General features: G+C 46.3%; 1 protein-coding gene across 1 annotated transcript in view; it reads right to left on the bottom strand.

The window, feature by feature from the left end:
* The window catches only part of Ikbkb (inhibitor of nuclear factor kappa B kinase subunit beta), a 47,757-nt gene that overhangs the window by 8,413 nt on the left and 20,790 nt on the right, over nucleotides 1–18,554 (bottom strand). Inside the window, exons 6-15 of the mRNA XM_085844085.1 lie at nucleotides 15,104–15,192; nucleotides 14,040–14,129; nucleotides 11,156–11,280; nucleotides 7,448–7,555; nucleotides 5,845–5,974; nucleotides 4,807–5,001; nucleotides 4,081–4,195; nucleotides 2,028–2,151; nucleotides 1,358–1,509; nucleotides 1,097–1,158 (exon numbers count right to left, since the gene is read on the bottom strand). Coding sequence (XP_085700211.1) covers nucleotides 1,097–1,158; nucleotides 1,358–1,509; nucleotides 2,028–2,151; nucleotides 4,081–4,195; nucleotides 4,807–5,001; nucleotides 5,845–5,974; nucleotides 7,448–7,555; nucleotides 11,156–11,280; nucleotides 14,040–14,129; nucleotides 15,104–15,192 — 1,190 coding nt within the window. The remainder of the gene's footprint in view (nucleotides 1–1,096; nucleotides 1,159–1,357; nucleotides 1,510–2,027; nucleotides 2,152–4,080; nucleotides 4,196–4,806; nucleotides 5,002–5,844; nucleotides 5,975–7,447; nucleotides 7,556–11,155; nucleotides 11,281–14,039; nucleotides 14,130–15,103; nucleotides 15,193–18,554) is intronic.

Raw genomic sequence — 18,554 nt, 5'->3', positions numbered from 1 at the left:
AAGCTCACTGTTGGGCAGAGATGATGTCCAGTGCAGATTACATTGTCTTCTTTTACTGTGTCTACCAAAAGCGGGTGCTAAAGCTGACTACCAAACTGGCGAGGAAGACACACAGTTCCTCAGAGTTAGATAAAAGGAACTACATACAGGGCGAATATCTTTGAATAAGATGCATCACTGTGACTGTATGCATAAGCTCATGGGTGTGTGTGTGTGTGTGTGTGCTGGCATCTGCGTACCACAATGCCTATGTGTGTGGTGGCTGGAGAGTACTTTCAGGAGTGGAGTGTCTCGTTCTGTGTTTCTGAGGCAAGTCCTTCTTGTTGGTTCTGACACATTGTGTACTTCAGAGGAGTTGGCCTGTGAGCTTCCAGCAACTCTCGTCTCTGCCTCTCATCTCGCTGGAGGAACACTGAGACTGCAGGTGCATGTTATTGTCAGCTTTTTAAAACGTGGGTTCTGGACATCAGACTCAAGTCATCAGGTGTAAAGGAGCAAGCACCTTTACCCACTGAGCCTTTGGCTGGCCTCATGTCCATGTACCTTTAGGTAAGTGTTGACCTACTAGGTCTCATTTACAGTTACATACTAGGACCCGGAGGAAAAGGCCCTGTCCAGTGCACAGGAATGGAGCGGGAGAAGCTCTGGAGGCAGGGTCTCGGATCTGTGCATGATGCCTCACGTTACACTTCTCTAGCCTTGTGAAGAGGAGTCTGAAATGGTGCCTAAGGCATACTCTCCTGAGACTTCTGCTTAGACCCTTTCTTCCTTACAGATTCCATGCTTTGGCAAGTTTGGGAGGAAGCCTTGTGAGGCCGGAGCAGGCAACCTTGACTCTCCCAAGGGCACCTGACACTCGGCTTCTTTACTAAATCTGGAGCAACTCTGCCAGCTCTCAGGTCTGGGCACAGCGGGGCTCTCTCATCTCTCTACTCTGCGTCCGTCCAGCAGGTCGGGTTAGGGTCAGAGGGTGTGTTGAGGAAATGCTCAGTTTTGACACAGCAGCTCAAGCCAGTATTGGATAAGGGAGTGGAAGATGGTAGCGCCAAGTTCCGGCCACAGCCAGAAGCACAGAGCCCTGGGGTGAGTCTCCTACCCGCCCACACTGCTCCACAGCCTGCTCCATCTCCCGCCAGGCCAGCAGCAATTTATCTGAGGCTGGAAGGAAAAAACGGAAAGAAAAAAAAATGAAAACCAGAAACATCATAAAACTCAAACAGAAGTTAAAAACTGGACTATAAGAGGACAAAGAAGGGGGTGGGGAGAAAAAAAGAGAGAGAAGGCAAAGAAACTTCAGAAAGAAAGAGATAGGAGGAGAGAAGCAGCTTCTGGCTCACAGCAGGTAGAGCGCACTCACTGATCCCAAACTCGGTCTGCTCTTTATACTTCTCCAGGTCAATCTGGATGCTGGTTTTGAAGAAGTCCAGCTTGGCCTTGAGCTGCTGGGCCGTGGAAGCCATGGCATTCTTCATCTTGGAGAGGCAGCTGTTATTCCGGAGGAGATTCATCCTGCAAGGACGGGAAGACACAGGAATGGAACCTTGGGACGCATTCGGCATCTGAGTACACTTCCTGTATAGTAACAAAACGCTTTGCCAAGGGAGCCTCGGCTAGTCGCTTGTAGCCACCACTGTGACCAAAACAGCCTCCTAGAAACCCATGAAGGTCTCTATCAAAGTTGGAACTAGGTGAAACTCTACACCTAGGCTTTTCGTCCTAATTGGAGAATCCATTGGCAAGTTCCAGTTAACCACCATTGTTAACCCAAGGCTCACTGAGCTTCTTCAAGCTCCACATGCCACACAGCTGAGCCACCCAGACCCAAGGTCTGCACTCCTGCCCCATTCTCTAAGTCCTGGCCTTAGCCAGCCTGAGAGCCTCCCTCCAGCCAGGCCACCCAACCACTCCCTGTCGTCCAAACCAGAGCCCCTAGGAGTTGCTTCTGGATCCCTGCCTCGGCCACCTCTCTAGAGTCAGGCCAACAAGCAATTTAAAACGTATTAGGTAAAGCCAGCCTGGCGCAGTACATGGCCGCTCGCTGTCCCTGCTGCAGCCGGTTACAGTCTTCCTTCAGCGTCTGGATGCTGTGCCAGACTTGGCCCCACACTTTCCTCAGCTGGAAGAAGGAGAGGTTCCGCTTGGGCTCCTGAACTGGAAACAAACAGTTGTCAGAAGGGAACGCAGCTGCAGGGAACCACATCCTGCCCCACAGCATTGCTGGGATTTTTACAAGTTATATAACTGCTATACTGCTACATCATTTTACAGGTCTTGTTGTTTGTTATTAGTTTAAACAACTCGGTGTTCCATTGGCAGTAGGGATGGCCAACAGAAAGCTCCCACTTGATTTGATGGTGATGCGCACCTGTAATCCCAGCTGAGCCAGGAGGTCTGCTGTTCAAAGTCAGCCTGTGCTGGGGACAACATGGAGAAAAAAACACAAGCACACGTGCCATAGATTGTCAACAGAAGCTCTTACTGTCAGCACAGTTAAGGCTCTATATCGTGAGAATTTGGGTTTGTTTTGTTTTGTTTTTTTTTTTAAAAACACAGAAATATAAGAATGTGTTTTGTTTTAATCCCAGGTGTGGGATACGGGGCTGCTTCAGATTGTCCACAGTAGCTGACTATGATTTACCTCATGATCTAGCAGGGGTGTGACTTCTGCCAGCTGCAGATAGTTTTTTGTTTTGTTTTGTTTTGAGTGTGTGACATTTGGAATTAGGGGGACTTTTCAGAGGATATATAAATGCTAGAGCCCCAATTGGGGGAGGGGGGAAGCTGTTGGCTGATTGGCTGGTTGGTGGTTGGTTGAGGTTTGTCAAGTTGTCATGTGCAAAAAGACAAAAAGAAGAAATTAAATATCCTGTCAGGGAAGATCAAACTTGTCCCAAGGAAATCGACACTGCTAACCACCAGGAAGTAGTCTAACAATGTCATTGCCCTCTGTCCTTCTCTCCTTTTTTCTTTCCTACTCAGCGTCAGGGGTTTGGAAGGGTAGAAGAGGGCCGGAAAAGGGTCGAAGAAAGGAGAACCCATAATGTAGCCAGAAGCCCAGGACCAGTTGCATGGAATTTTCCTGAAATATGAAAGTATACCATTGGGTGGGATGGCTCAGTGGGTGGGATGGCTCAGTGGGTGGGATGGCTCAGTGGGTGGGATGGCTCAGTGGGTGAGACCAGAGTTCGGTCCTTGGGACTATGTGGATGAAAGTGGGAGGAGAGAACTTATTCCAAAGTTGTCCTCTGACCCCTATATGTGCACACCTCTAGTGTGGCACATACGACCCTCAACGGTGACAAATAAGTTAATTAAGCAAGTACTTTAACATGACGCCTGAAACCAGAAATACTAGAGATATTTAAATCATCAAGAAGCCTGGGAGATCTTGGAGACATTAGCTCTTTGGTCTGTTTACTCCAAGTATGTGTCTGAGAGAAAGGGGGCTGAGAACGGGGCTAGATTAGTAAGATGTTCACCAAGCATGCAGTGGAGCACCGTGCAGCCCTCCAACATGAGGGAGAGGAAATGAGCGACTTGGGTGAGGAGGGACACACAGAACAGTACATGTCTGTGCCATTGTGGTCTCTTTGAGGGGGATACCCAAGCACTTGGTAGCAGCAGTTCTGCGGAAGGCGAGCCTCCTGGCTGGGGACTAGAGCTCGACTGTTCACTTTGCCTTGTGTATTCTTTTTTGGGTATCTTTTGAGGCTTTGTTGTTTTTGTATCATGTACCTATGTTAATATAATTCTTATTTATAAGCAGAGCCTCATGTAGCCCAGGCTGGTCTTGAACATCCTATGTGGCTGAGCTCCTGACCCCTCTTGCTTTTACCCTCCAATGCACATTAGTTATTGAATATAAATGCAACCTCAAAAATGAATCACAGAAGTAGGTGGTATTTCTTAACCCTGAGCCTACCTCTAGTGAGAGGCAGTTAACCAATGCCTTTGCCGGGACTATTCTCTGCACATTCCAAGTAAAGGAGGCTTTATACACTCAGAACCAAACAACCAGGATTTCCTCCAACTTTATCCTAAATATTGCAACTGATGGCTTTTAATAAACGATGCACTTACGGATACAGCTGACACTTTCCGGTTGGGGTCGGGGGGTGATCTGAGTCTCATAGTTGATTTTACTGTTGTCAAAGAGAAAAACAAGATCCATGTCCAACGTGAGGCCCTCGTTTGTCTGCAGAGGGACAAGAAAACAATGAGAGCTGGGGATCCCACCCTTCCTTTCCAGCTACTTGGTCTTTAAGCAGTTCCACTTGCACATGGGGGACGGCATCTTAGCCTAAGAAGCACGTGTGACTCAGCCTGCTTTCTTTCCTGCCCTTTTTATCTGAACCTGCCCCTGACTTACATCATGTTCTAGTTTACTCTGCTTGCTTCTCCTGTGACCTGAACACATCACACTTCCCTGTGCAAAGGCTGTGGCCTCCATAACTACTCCACACCTTGGGGCAAGACACCATGTCACACATCGATGGCCTTAGCACAGGTGCCTAGCATAGCTGTGTAGTCATCAATGGCTCTGGCTGACTAGAAGAGCAGAACATGATTTTGGCAATGGAAGCACAAGAAAATATTCGTGGTCTGGAAGTGACAAACTGAATATGGAATGATTGGTGTCTTTTAGCCACCCACCTGGGATTCCTGACCCATCAAGCAGTTTGTACACGGTGTCACTGTATACAATTGTCATAGTAAGGGTAGTAATGTGGAATGCTGACAGTGTTCTAGGAGACCACATCTGAGGGAAACAGGGCAAGCAGGGCGCAGGAAGAAGTCAGGACTCACTTTGCTGTCTGAGATGCACTGAGTAGCAGGCTTGTCAGGGAGCAGCACCAGCCCTGCCTCTTGCAGCAGCTCCTGGTCTGTCTCCAGGATCCCTGTGTCTTCCTGGATTCTGGTTTTTAAGCTCTGCAGACTCTCATCCTCCGTCACGGGGTATGTGTGAACGGTGCCTGTGACCATGTTCAAGACGTGAACCAGCTGCAACACAACCCAGATGTTACTGGAAAGAAATTTTCTTAGCATTTATTTACATTGTGTGTTTGTATGCTGTAGTGGTTTGAATATGCTTGGCCCAGAGAGTGACACTATTTGGAGGTGTGGCCTTGATGGAGTAGGTGTATCTCTGTGGGTGTGGGCTTTAACACCCTCATCCTAGCAGCCAGGAAGCCAATCTTCTCCTGTTTGCCTTTGGATGAAGATGTAGAACTCTCAGCTTCTCCTGTACCATGCTTGTGTGGACACTACCATGTTCCTGCCTTGATGATAATGGACTGAACCTCTGAACCTGTAAGCCAGCCCCAATTAAATGTTGTCCTTGTAAGAGTTGCCTTAGTCATGGTGTCTGTTCACAGCAGTAAACCCTGACTAAGACACTTGCATATTAGGAGTGGGGAATACATGCACACACCACACCACGTGTGTGGAGATCAGACGACAGTTGGAAGCAGTTGGTTCTCTTTTCCATTAGGTAGATTGTCAGGCTTGGCCACAAGTATCTTTACCTGATGAGCCATCTCACTATCCCCAAAATCAAAATTCTTTACAAAAGGCTCATGGATTTACCAAGACCCTTTGCTACCCCCAACCTTACTGGTGAAGGGCTACTTTAAGTCCCATTTTTCCTCAACGGCAAGATGTCAAAACATGTCAGTCATCTCAATTTTCCTGTCCTCTTTTTAGCCCAAAGAGTCAGAGGAACCTGAATTTCTTCACAAGGCCAAGTGGCCCATGATTTGCTATGTCTCCCTTCCTTGGAAAGACTGCTGTGCCCCACTGGGGACCACAGCTGCTGCCTCGGGACTGCCTGGGCTCTGCTCTAACCTTCAAGTTCAAGATGTCATCCAGGGCTCTGAAGCAGCCGTTGGGGCCATACTGGGGATCTGTGCCCCTTTGCCGAGGGTGCCACATAAGCATCAGCTGCAGCCACTTCTCCAGCCGTTCAGCCAGGACACTAAGGGAGCAAAGGGAAGAGAGGCCTGAGCCGGCCTGCCACAGTGTGCAAATCCCAAAGCACACACAGCCTTAGCTGATAGCTCAGCTCGAGTGAGGTGCTTGCTGTGCACACACGAGAACCTAAGTTCCATCCCAGAGTCCACATAAGAAATGCTTCTATCAGACGAGTGGATCCTTGAGGGGTCAGCCAGCTCAGCCTACTTGCTGAATTCTAGACCAGAGAGAGACTCTGCCTTGAAAAGGAGAAGGTGTGGAGTGACGGAAGAGAGCCAAGGTTGTCTTCCAGAGCACACACACACCTGCACACACTGAAAGTGACCCTGACGCTTTGATAAGTCTTGTGAGAGCAGGGTGGGGTGCTTGCCTGGTTCCGTGATTTCCTGATCAGCACCATGTCTCTGTGTGTACATATGTGTAAACACACATATGAAGAAAATATGAAAAAATTAGGCCAAGATTTCTTTGTGTAAATGAATCACATACATTTCATTAATCTCATTAGTATGTAAGTTTAATATATGAATATTTTAATTTAATATTTGTCTTTAATAAAATTTAATATTTGTCTTTAAACATTATGTACACCAAATGATTCTTTTACAATATATGATTTATTATCAGTACATGCTTGATTTATATACTTTATATATCTACATATCTGGGCTATTATAAACATTTCTTGGGCACAAGGGATCCTAGCTGCTGGCTGTCCTGGAATTCACTCTGTAGAATAGGCTGGCCTCGAACTCAGAGATCCACCTGCCTCTGCCTCCCCAATGCCTCCCTAACTTCCAGGGTATCCTGGTCTACAGAGTGAATTCCAGGACAGCCAGGGCTACACAGAGAAACCTTGTCTCAAAAAATCAAATCCAAACCAAAGAAAATAAAACAAAAAACAAAAAACCCACCAAAAACCAAAACCAAAGCCAGGGACTTCATCTCCACCATAGAAAAAAAAAAACCAACCAATCAACCAACTACCCAATCAACCTTCCACCTAACCAACTACCCAATCAACCTTCCACCTAACCACCCACCCACCCACTCATCCACCTGACCAACCACCTACCCAAGCAAGCAAGCAAGCAAGCAAGCAAGCAACCAAACAAATAAACAATTAAAAAAAAAGACTCCTAGGAAGATGAGATATGGAAATCCATCCTACGTCTAATGTTGAGATAGACTGGTCCAGATTCTCAATCACAGGATGGTATTCTGATATCTATTCAAAAGTCATGCATGGGCTGGAGATGGCTCAGTGCTTAAGAGCTAGGTTTGGTTCCCAACACCCACACGGCAGTTCACAGTCATCTCTAACTCCAGTTCCGAGGGCTCTGACTATTCTTCAGGCTTCCACAGGCACCAGTCACTCAAACGTATAAAATTAAAGTAAAAAAGAGTCAGCTGTTATCTCAAACCTGTAGTTCTAAACAGAGGAGAAGATCTATAAGACTGATGCCCACGGCCTTACCTGTTAAGATTATTGGGGAAGGGTAGCGAACTTGAAAACTTCACTGCTCCATTCAAATCTTCACTAACAACGATGTCTACTTCGCTCTTCTGCCGGACTTTGGAGTGCCTGTAGGTGTCATTTTAAGATGTCCTTTATGTCACTCAGTGGCAAGTACCCGATTTACATGTGTAATGACACTTCACGACTATTCTTTTGGAAAACGGTGGGCAGCATGCTGCTAGGATGCTTCTCTGAATGTTTGTGAGTGGTTGGCACTTTGTTTAGGGGCTTAGCTCAGTACATTGAGTCCAGCAGGAGGCCTCTCGTCCTAAGTCTTCAGGAGGCACCGCTGACCTCTGTGTGGAGGACTGAACAGAGACAACCTAAGTCTGAGTAATGCTGCATGGGCGACCAAGTGCTCTTGACCATTTCTCTAATTTCCTCTGCACCTCAGTTGTCAGGGACCAACTTCCATTTGAAAACAGTCATTTTCAATTGCACTTAGGTGTGTGTAGAAGGATATATGTCTCCTGTGGGCTGCCTGCCTGATGCAGGTGCTAGGAACCAAACTGAGGTCCTCTGGATGAACAGCAAGTGCTCTTAACTGCCGAGCCGTGTCCCCGGGACAGCTCTCATGTTTGGATAGAGGACAATTTGGATAGAGGACAATTTGGGGGTTCTGAACCATGGTCATTGTGTATACATCACATTTATTTGAAATGTAAAATAAGCACACGTACTTTACTTCATTTAAAAAATGACATTTATTTATTTGTGTGTGTATGTGTGCACATATGTGTTCATGCACATGCATGCACACACTTGCCACATGACATGCATCTCAGAGGACAGCTTAAGGGAACTGGTTTTCATTCCACCACTAGGGCTCCAGAGACAGAGCTCAGGGGACAAGTGCCTTTACCCACTTAGCTACCATGCAGGCCCACACTTCCCTTTAAAAGTATATGGCTAACATTTTTTTTTTTTTTTTTTAGAATAAATGAGCTTTTACATTTTCTAACATAGGGGCATTCCTAAAGTATTTAAAGTAGTTTTGGAAGGGGAAAAAAATTAAGTCCAAGTGGTTTCCAACCTTCTTGGAAACAAGGCCAACTTAAATTTGAATAATGCTTCATGAATGACCAAGTACTCTGCCAAAGTTCCTTTGGTTTCGGGGATGACCCTGTGTGGTGAAATTATTTTTAGTCTGAGTACGTGTTGTCCAATGTTAGAGACACTACAGAGTAACAGAACAAAGGGCTCAAAATTTGGTATAATTTCTAGTATCTACAAGTGCAAATATATCCTTCCCCTAAAAGGGGTCATTCATATTAAAAACAAAATGCGTCAGCCTTAAACAATTACAGTTGGCAGACAGAGGGTGCTCTATCCTGGGCAGGCAGGAAGTATGGAAGGTGCTGTCTGCATGGCAAAGGCGCTGGCATCCAGCTCGGGGAGGAAGTGATGGCGGAGGTCAGGGTCTCTGCGGCTTCTAACTTACACAAGCTGCTTCTATAGAGCACAGTCTCCTAGCAGGAGACTCAATGGCTGCATAAAGCAACGCATGCACTGCTTGACTGCATGTCTTGTCATTTGAGCGATGAAAATGTCACCAAACACTGGAAACCCAGGAGAAGGTCTTCTCATAACTAGTCCACAGAATGATTCCTACGAGGCTCCAGTGAACTCGCCAAGTAAGGGTGGTTTTAGGGGAAAGAGCTCACAGACAACGGACAAGATGTGGAGATGTCAGGCCATTAAAGGTGTTTTCAGTTCTATACAGACTGACTTATTTTGTTATGAGCAGAGAAAAGTTCAACATTTGTGATGATTTCCTCGGTTATGGAGACGGAGCCCACCAACTTGGAAAAGTTGATGTTTGAACTGAAGACAGAACAACCAATCTCTTGGTTAACTGAAATCAGTATATTACGAACAATTTAAAGCTATTTTATTTTCTGGTTACATTATAATGTGTGACTATGAACTCTGTACCTAACTCGCCCATATCTCAGAAACCACGGGCTTGAAAGAGCAAAGCCTTGTGGGTAAGCGGTAGGACAGTGGGCTTTCCAGAGAACATTCTCTGCCTCTGTACTGACTGAGTGTGGGTTTAACTGTGGAGGTGGTCTCTGCTGCTACCACCCAAACCTCTCTTCTAGAACTGACTTCAAAGGCCAGGCTTCATCTCTCACTAGAAATATTTTCATGGGGATGTGGCTCAGATGGTCCAGTGTTTGCCTTAGCATACGAAGGTTCTGGGTTCCATCCCCGGCACTGAAGAAAACTGGGTGGATAGAACTGTAATTCCAGCTTCTGGGGGCTGGAGGCAGGAGGCCCAGAAGTCACTGTCATCTTCTACTGTATAGTTTTTCTTGGAGTAAATACTTGTTTTTTTCTTTTTAAAGGAAGACATTACTGTTGAGAATGGCACAGGGAAAAGGTCAGATCGGTGCACTCCTGCAGAAGCATGTTTTTGTACAACCGCTTCTGGCGGTGGCATAAGATACATCAAAGCCTTTAAACTGTGTGTGCTCTTTAAAAGCCTCTTAGTTCTATTCATACAAACGTATGAATAACTAGACAAATAGCTACGTCTGAACAACGGCTTTACAGGGATGCTATTTGTGGTGGTTTTTTTTTTTTTTTTTTTTTTAGGAAGCACAATTATAAACCACTCAGTCTTCTGGCCAAGAACTACACCACAGTGACTGAGTAGAAGACCAGAGACCTCCCAGAGCCCTGGAAGACACGCAGCATGTTCAGTGTAAGCAGAGAAGCAGGTTATATCAAAGGGCATATAAGAAGATGGGCAGAACTGATGTTCAGTGATTGTTTCCAGATCATCTGGCTATAGCTGATTATTTTCTATGTAAAAAAAAAAGTTTCTAATTTTAGAATACATGCTACCAAGTTCTGGACTTTTCATTATTTCTATATCTTCCAAAATACTACAGAATTAATGTGGGGCAAACTGCACAGCACATGTAGATTCCAGGGAAAGCGTGTGTGTCCGTGTGTGTGTGTGTGTGTGCTGTAAATAAGCTGCTCTGAAGGAAATTCTGATGTCAAATGCTTTCAAGGTCCACACAGAACAGTGTTCAGTTACACCACTGGAGCAGAGAGGATGTCACCACACAGACAGACAAGCACAACCCGCCGGGAAGGATATAAGCATCCCTAAAGCACCCAAGCCAGTGGCTGTCATGGCTTCTGGGGAGGGGACCAGGCAGTGTGGAAACTTTGATGAGACAATCTTTCTCCCTATATTTTCTTATTCTTTTGAAGCTTGAAACATGTGAGCTTATTACTAGCGCAGAAACTACCTTAAGTAGTAACTTTCTACATGAAGACCTACTGTCGACAAGTTTAACTACAGTGTAAATATTCCTTCATAACATGCCAAGCGTGCACCTCTGTTCTCTTTACTAGTAATTCATTAACATTTTCAGAGTAGATGCATGGCGACACCATGGTCTATAGTGTACAGTCCTTGAGGCTGACCCTACTAGACTGTGTTAATGTTGTCAGACATGTAACAGCTGGTGACCACTCTTGTTCAATGTTGGAAAGCTTGAACTGCCATGGCAAAGTCCTAAGGGAGAACAGACCACAGACCATTCAGGCCTAACCTGGGGACTGGACAAGGACTGGATGACAAGACCTGGAGCCCGGGGCTCACGGTCCCCGAGAGCCAGCCCTCCCACTGGGGCCAGGCCCACTCACCACTGCACAGGCTGCCAGTTAGGGAGGAAGGGCCGGAAGCCAGTGATGCACTCGAAGGCCAGGGTGCCGAAGCTCCAGTAGTCAACGGTCACGGTGTACTTCTGCTGCTCCAGAAGCTCTGGCGCCTGGAACACACAGGTGGGAGCCTATGCTGTCCTCTCCCTGGACGGAAGGGCCACCAGCTCATGGAGGATGTCAGCCTCCTGCCATGGTTGCCAGCACACAGTAGGCCCACTTGGGTGTGAGGAGATGAACTCAAGCAGGCTCAGCTGTGGGTAACTGATTTTCTGTACTTCATATTCACAATGAGACTATGCTAAAGAGGAGAGTCAGGCTCCTGAGGGGTTACTTCAAGGTAGAACAGAGTCAATCAATTATGCATTTCACAGTTATTTAATTTTTTTCCCCATTTAAAATTGAGGTGGTATTTAAAGGACTTAATGAAGATTTCATGCAGTACCCAGTCCATGGGTGTTGTATAGAGATGGAGAGATAAGCTCTGTCCAGCAGACAAAAGGACATCAGCTTGTACACACCAAATGTATAGAACATATATTGGACCAAGGAACCCTGAGTCAGGTAACATATAGCCATACAATGAGATGGGAAATTTACGGTCAAGCAATAAAGAGCCAAGATGCACGATTGTCGCCCAGGCTAAGAGAGCTAGAGTGACCCAGGAGGGTGATGAAGCCAGGCAGGCCATAAACTGGGCTCCAAAGGCTTGAAGGAAACACACAGAAACATCCCAGAAAGGACCACGAGCAGGAAAAAGACCATACATGATCTACATGGGCAGGCAAGACTCACAGAAGGGCCAGGGAGTCAAAAGCAAGAGAGATTTGGACAAAAATTTAGCTCAGTCTCTAGACATGGCCGTGGCTGACATCTTAATTCTCACAAGTGGACAGCTTCACTCAGCGTCTTGAGTGGGACACAGAGGGAATCTGAGTGAATGTGTGCTGCTGATGTGGGCACTGCCGTGTTAAGGACCACAGGCTCAGACCCACGGGGAAATGGCAAAGCCCTGTCCACAGCGGTAAGGATCAGAGATGGCAGAGCTTTCCTAGGGGGGTCCATGCATGACTACTGAAAGTGTGTGCAGGAAAGGTGTATTACAGTCGCCCCCCCCCCCAAACACTGACAGCTGAGAGACCGCTCCTCTTCATGGAGACTCTTATGAAGATTGGCTAGACCCAAACCCATCTCTCAGACCCCACCTCCTTGTTCAGCCACGTGAATAACCTTGCCTCTCTGCTATAACGCAGGGAGCTTCAGAGGTGCCTGTCAGTCAGTCGTGGCTTCATTCTCTTGCCAGCCCTCAAGTCCCTGGAGCCAGGCAAGCATTCGTCCGTGACGGTTAGAGCATGGGTTCACGTCACTTAATTGTTGCTGAGCTACGGAGGACCCCAGAGGGTACATAGCAGGAAGTAGATAATTACATCATATGGAGACAAGGCCTGACTAATGTCACTGTGGTCACTGTTGAGAAAGCTGCATCCATACAGTAGGAGAGAAACAGGGATCTGAGTACGCTAGTTGGTAGGCTGGGTGGGAAACACGACTGGATTCAGGAAAACGGCTAATTTCTTCCTTAAGAAATAGTATGCTGAAGCTCATTTAGCTCTGAGAATTTGACCTGTTTCCGTTTGCCGATTCTACCATTCAATCACAGTCTGATGGCTGTTATCACCCATAAGTAAGCTACTACCAAGTCTTCCTTAGAGTCTCTGTTATCTACTGCCACCCCTGATTTTTTTTTTTAAAAAGATGGGATCTCACTGTGTAGTCCAGGCTAGCCCCAAGCTTGTTCTTTTCTTGCCTCTACCATCCAAGTAGTTGGGTTGTAGGTAAGTGCTGAGATGACGGGTGTGTAACGCAGTGTCCCAGCCTGGTGAGCACTTCCTGAATTTAGTCGCTCTCTACCTCTCTCCTCTCCTCGAGCAGCTGTGCAGGTGCCGAGGCTTCTCCTGTTGGGTACAATTCCTCTCCACGTCATCCTTCAAAGCCAGCTTCTCCAGTGTGAGGCCCTTCAATGCTATTCCAGGGTTTTTACAACACAGTTTAAAACTTTTAAGGCCAGTTTTAAAAAGATGGCAATAATCTGCCCCTTCTTTCTCCCCAGTTTCACCTCCAGACACTGTCTTTGTTTTCCGAGCCCCAGCCACCCTACTACATCTTCCAATGGCATATCCAGTAGGATATGCCAAGGAGATCTACTACGCTTCTGCCGGCATCGCCTCTCCCTTCCTTCCACAGCCAACTCCCACTTTAGCCCTTTGCCTTTAGGCTGAGACTTAGCTAGGTGCTCCCTGTATACATTCTTAGACACAATGCGCATTTTTTTGTTTTTAATCAGTGGTACCCAAGACAATGGTGTTTTCTGTATTATCTGTGCATCACGGTAACAAATGTCTGTTTTCTTTTGTTTTTCCTCAAATGCCAAGCGCTTGATGATCAGAAAATGTTTCTCTCTCTTCCTGTTGTAATACCAGCTCTGAGTACAATCTCTGGCACACGATATTCCTGATGAATGAGTCGCTCAGATAATATTCCATTATTCAGACCCCATGACACACAGAAGGGAAATCACAGCCCCACCTCTTCCTCCCTGGTTCCCGAGACCCTCTAAGAAACTCAGCCTCTACAGATGATCAGATAAGACCCTGTGGCACACAGAGGTTCCAGGATCTTCCTAAAGGCACACAGACACAGCCCTTCTCACAACAGTCTTTCCAGAGGGCACAAAACATTCACGAGTAAATTATCAATTCTAAATATCCATGGAGCTGGCAAGACTGAGACACAGGTAGGAAGGACAGACAGACCCACAAACACAAATATCAGCAATCAGAGAAGCAAACACTGGAGCCCCATTTCTTACCAGGTATTGCAGGGTCCCCACAAATGACGTGCACAGGCTGCCCTGATCCAGCTCCTTGGCATATCCTAGATCAATAATTTTGTGTATTAACTGGAAAAAAGAAGGGAGGGGAGGGGTGGGGAGAAGAAATCTGAAGGCTGTAAGAAGGCAGTTTGCCATCGGAGCAAAGACATTCCTGAGTTCCCAAAGGACACTGGTCCCTAACCATCTTAGAGCCACAGCATTCACGGGAGAGTACCCTCAGCACGGTAGATTTGGCGCACTCTAAATGCTGGGCAGATACTTTTCTTGGTCTGCCACCAATCAATTAAGAACCTACATATCATCCCTCAGGATCACTAAGCCTGGATTGGCAATGTGAGAGGCCAGGCCAGCCCCTGCTCAGGAGATATCCAGGATTACTGGAAGGATGATTGCTCCATGAGCCTGACACAGTCATGGGCTAGGCTGGGAATTGTGAGGGAGGCTGACTCCTGGCTGAACAGAGCTGGGAAAACTACAGCATTCAAGCCCATGGGGAGGCTATGATCACACTTGAGTAGGGCAGCCATTGAGAAGAAGGGCTACAGATAGCTTGTGTGTGATGGCAAGCTGGACCATGTCCAAGATGGGCCGATGCCGGCTCTTCGTGTCTCTTCTTGGCCAATGTCAGCTCATTTCAGCTCACCAAAAGATGAGGCTCACAAGTCAAATGGGAAAAAAGTCTCTTTCCAAGACATGTAAGGTTGAGGGTGGACATGAATTAACAAACATTACTTCCCTTATCAGGTTTCTATGACTTAGGCAGTTAACAATGTACTACATTCAGAGCTGGAGAAAATAAAGATGAAAATAAAACTCCAATGTTATACATCTAAGCTTGCCTCAATCTGCTAGCAAGAACAGTCTGCACAGTTGTTTCAAGAAAAACAAAAGAAAGAAAAAAAAAAGGTTCTTAAGAGAACCAGAGTGCCTCAGGGAAATACAGAAACAGGCAGCTTCCAAAGCACACACATCCCTTTCATGTGTGCCAGAGCAGCCCACACGGCCCTTGAGATGCTCTGAGCCCCGAGGACGCCACTCACTCTTTTCTCTCCTTGCTGCAGAACGATGTTTTCTGGCTTCAGGTCTCGATGGATGATTCTGTTTTCGTGAAGGTATCTAAGAGCCGATGCTGAGGAAGAGCAACGGGGAGTGATGTTTTATTATGTCTAGAAAAGTGTTTGTTTGTTTGTTTGTTTTGTCTCAGAATTGACTAGCCTGCAAGAGACAATACGATGCGTCTTGTCTTGACACATTTTCTGACTTTTGAGTGGCCTGTGGCTGACACTGTTCATGTTGGGTGAAGGGGACCAGGACAAGAGAGTAGACTTCTAACTGAGATTCTGACACACCCACTGATGATGCAGTTCAGCTAGTATGATGCTCTCCCAGTGTGAGGGTTTGTATGTCCTTGGACCAGGGAGTGGCACCATCTGGAGGTGTGGCCTTGTTGGAATAGGTGTGGCCTTGTTGGAATGGGTGTGTCACTGTGGGTGTGGGCATAAGATCCTCACCCTAGTTGCCTGGAAGTCAGTCTTCCACTAGCAGCCTTTGGATGAAGACGTAGAACTCTCAGCTCTGCCTGTGCCATGACAGTCTGGATGCTGCCATGCTCCTACCTTGATGATAATGGATTGAACCTCTGAACCTGTAAGCTAGCCCCAATTAAATGTTGTTTTTAATAAGACTTGCCTTGGTCATGGTGTCCTTTCACAGCAGTAAAACCCTAACTAAGACACCCAGCATGCATGACGTGCTGAAGTATCACATAAAGGCAAGCCGTGGTGGTGCGTGGGGGTGGTTGGGAGGCGGGAAGATCAGCAGTTTAAAGTCATCCTCTAGAGAGATCAAGGCCGGCCTGCGATAGACCCCAGTTAGCAGAGCGGGAGGGGACACAGGAAGTGGCACAAAAATGTTTTGAAAATTCATAGTGAAAGACACCATAAAGTTCAAAGGCAAAGGGAGTTGGGAAAGACTATCTGCAGCATATACTCCTCAGCATATACTCCTCAGCATATACTCCTCAGCATATACTCCTCAGCAAACAGAGCCCTTAAAATTCAGCAGAAAGGGGATGGCAAGTAAATCAATTAAGTAATCATAAAAAGAAAAAATGAAATTAAAATATTTTATAAACATTGCAAAAAATTAGCATAAAGCTAATCCAGGTGTGACAGCACAGCTGGGAACTCTAGCTGCCCAGGAGCCTGAGACAGACTTGAGGCTAGCCTAGGCAACTTGGTGAGACTGTTTCAAGATCAAAAGTAACAAGAGAGGTTGTGATGTAGCTCCATGGCAGAGCACGTGTCTACGAGAATGAAGGCCTCCGTTCCATACCCAGAAGGGGACAAACAAAGGTGAAGGGAAGATAACTCTCTCACACAAATGGAATATGAATGGCAAGCGAGGCAGTGGACAGCTGCCCATGCTGACATCAAAGACTGTAGAGTGAAGCAGCAAGAGTGCTCCGCCACACTGCTGGAAGGGGCACAAGTATTCTCTCTCTCTCTCCCTCCCTCCCTCCCTCTCTCCATTCCTTCCTCCAACAAGGGTGCTCTGCCACACTGCTGGAAGGAGCACAAGTATTCTCTCTCTCTCTCCATCATTTATCCATCTATCCATCATTCATCCAAAATCCATCTATCTATCCATCCATCCATCCATCCATCCATTTATGTATCCCTTTATCCTTGTATCCATCCATCCATCCATTCATCCATCATCCATCCAAAATCCATCCATCTATCTATCTATCCATCCATTCATCTGTCCATCCATCATCCATCCATACATCCATCCATGTATCTATCTATCTATCTATCTATCTATCTATCCATCCATCCATCCATCCATCTGGCTTGAACTACAGTTTCTGCCTCTGAAAAACTAGCTTACAAAATTGAAAACATCCCTGCTTAGCACAGCTGAGCTCAGTCTTTCTTCACATCACAAAGGAGAGGGGAGTTAGGGACGTGGCTCAGTGGCAGAGTGCCTGCCATCTTGCAAAGGGGAGAGGAAGGAACTCTGCACATGGTGGGGCCTGGAATCCAGGGCTCCGCAATTACCGGGTGACTAGGAGTTCAAGGTGAGCATGAGAATCTGCTCGTATGGAGAATCTGCCTCAAAGGTCTTTCTCCTCCCAAAACAGCAGGATAACACACATATACAGATGCTGCATAACGTAGAGTAACAGCTAGAGAAATAAGTTGAAATTTCGTTATAATCAAGAAACACCTAGTTACATTATGACAGATCCATATTATACTGGGCAATCCTTTGAGTATGTGTGTGGTCTATGTTTTCACACAAGTGATGTGCGTGCACGTGCAGGCCAAAGATGTCAGGGTTCTCTGGGTAACAAGTTCTGACTGTCCTGGACTCGCTTTGTAGAGCAGGCTGGCCTCAAACTCACAGAGATCTGCCTACCTCCGCCCCAAGTGCTGGGATTAAAGGAATCAGACAGGTACAACTCTAAGTGCTTTCTTGGCCTGAGTAGCCCTTAGGTGGCTAAAACAGCAAGCATTCTGACAGGCAAGGTCTTCAAACATCTTTTTTTGAAACAGATCCTCAATGACCTGTGGTCAGTCTGACTGTACAATGAGCTGTGGGCAGTCTGACTGTATAATGAGCCATGGGTGGTCTGACTGTATAATGAGCCGTGGTCAGTCTGACTCTGTCAGTCTGATTGTATAATGAGCCGTGGTCAGTCTGACTGTGTAATGATCCGTGGTCAGTCTGATTGTATAATGCGTTGTGGGCAGTCTGACTGTACATTTCACAAACAGTCCCTGAGGAACAGTGTCAGGAAGTTGTTCAACACTGACTTAATTCCAAGAAAACCTAAATTGGTTTAAACTGGATGAGACATGCAATGTTGAGACAAAAAAAAAAAATGCTGTCTGGAAGTTTAACAAAAAATCTAAACCCTTGGATGTTGTGATAGAGTATACCCATAAAAACTGAAAATCACAACACATAAAAGTTTAACTAATCTCTCATGCTCCAATTTGAGAAATGAGCTGAAACACTCAATTTTAGACTATGCTGTCAGGCTTAGCATACGTTAGTTCCTGGGTTTTGTCCACAGTAGTGAAACAAACAGCTCTCTGGACTACACGCTGGCCTGTTCTAGCATGGATTCTGCAGAGATCCAGGTGTGGTACCTGCAGAAGACAAAGAGCATCACTGGAATTGCCAGGGTGGTACCCAGATCTGCACCTAGGATCTCCCTGGGTTTACGGGACGGATGCGACTTGATTCCAAACCACGTTTTTCAGAAGATTAAACAACAAGTCAGGAAGCAGGGAAGAGCAGCCAGACTTCAATAAAGAGAACTGACTGAGAAGGGGCATGCCTATGAAATCCCATCTTTCAACATAAGTTTGAAGAGGTGATTAAGCTTTTTTCAGAATGCTTGTTAAATATATGTTACACTGGGAAGAAGTGGAAAGACAAATGAACCAGAAAATTCGGGGTGTCAGAAATCAGAAGACC

The sequence above is a fragment of the Mus caroli genome, unplaced genomic scaffold, assembly GCF_978045245.1.
Source record: "Mus caroli unplaced genomic scaffold, Mus_caroli_1 scaffold_10, whole genome shotgun sequence".
Lineage (NCBI taxonomy): Eukaryota > Metazoa > Chordata > Mammalia > Rodentia > Muridae > Mus > Mus caroli.
The sequence above is the reverse complement of the archived record's forward strand: the minus strand, read 5'-3'. Positions and strand labels throughout refer to the sequence as shown.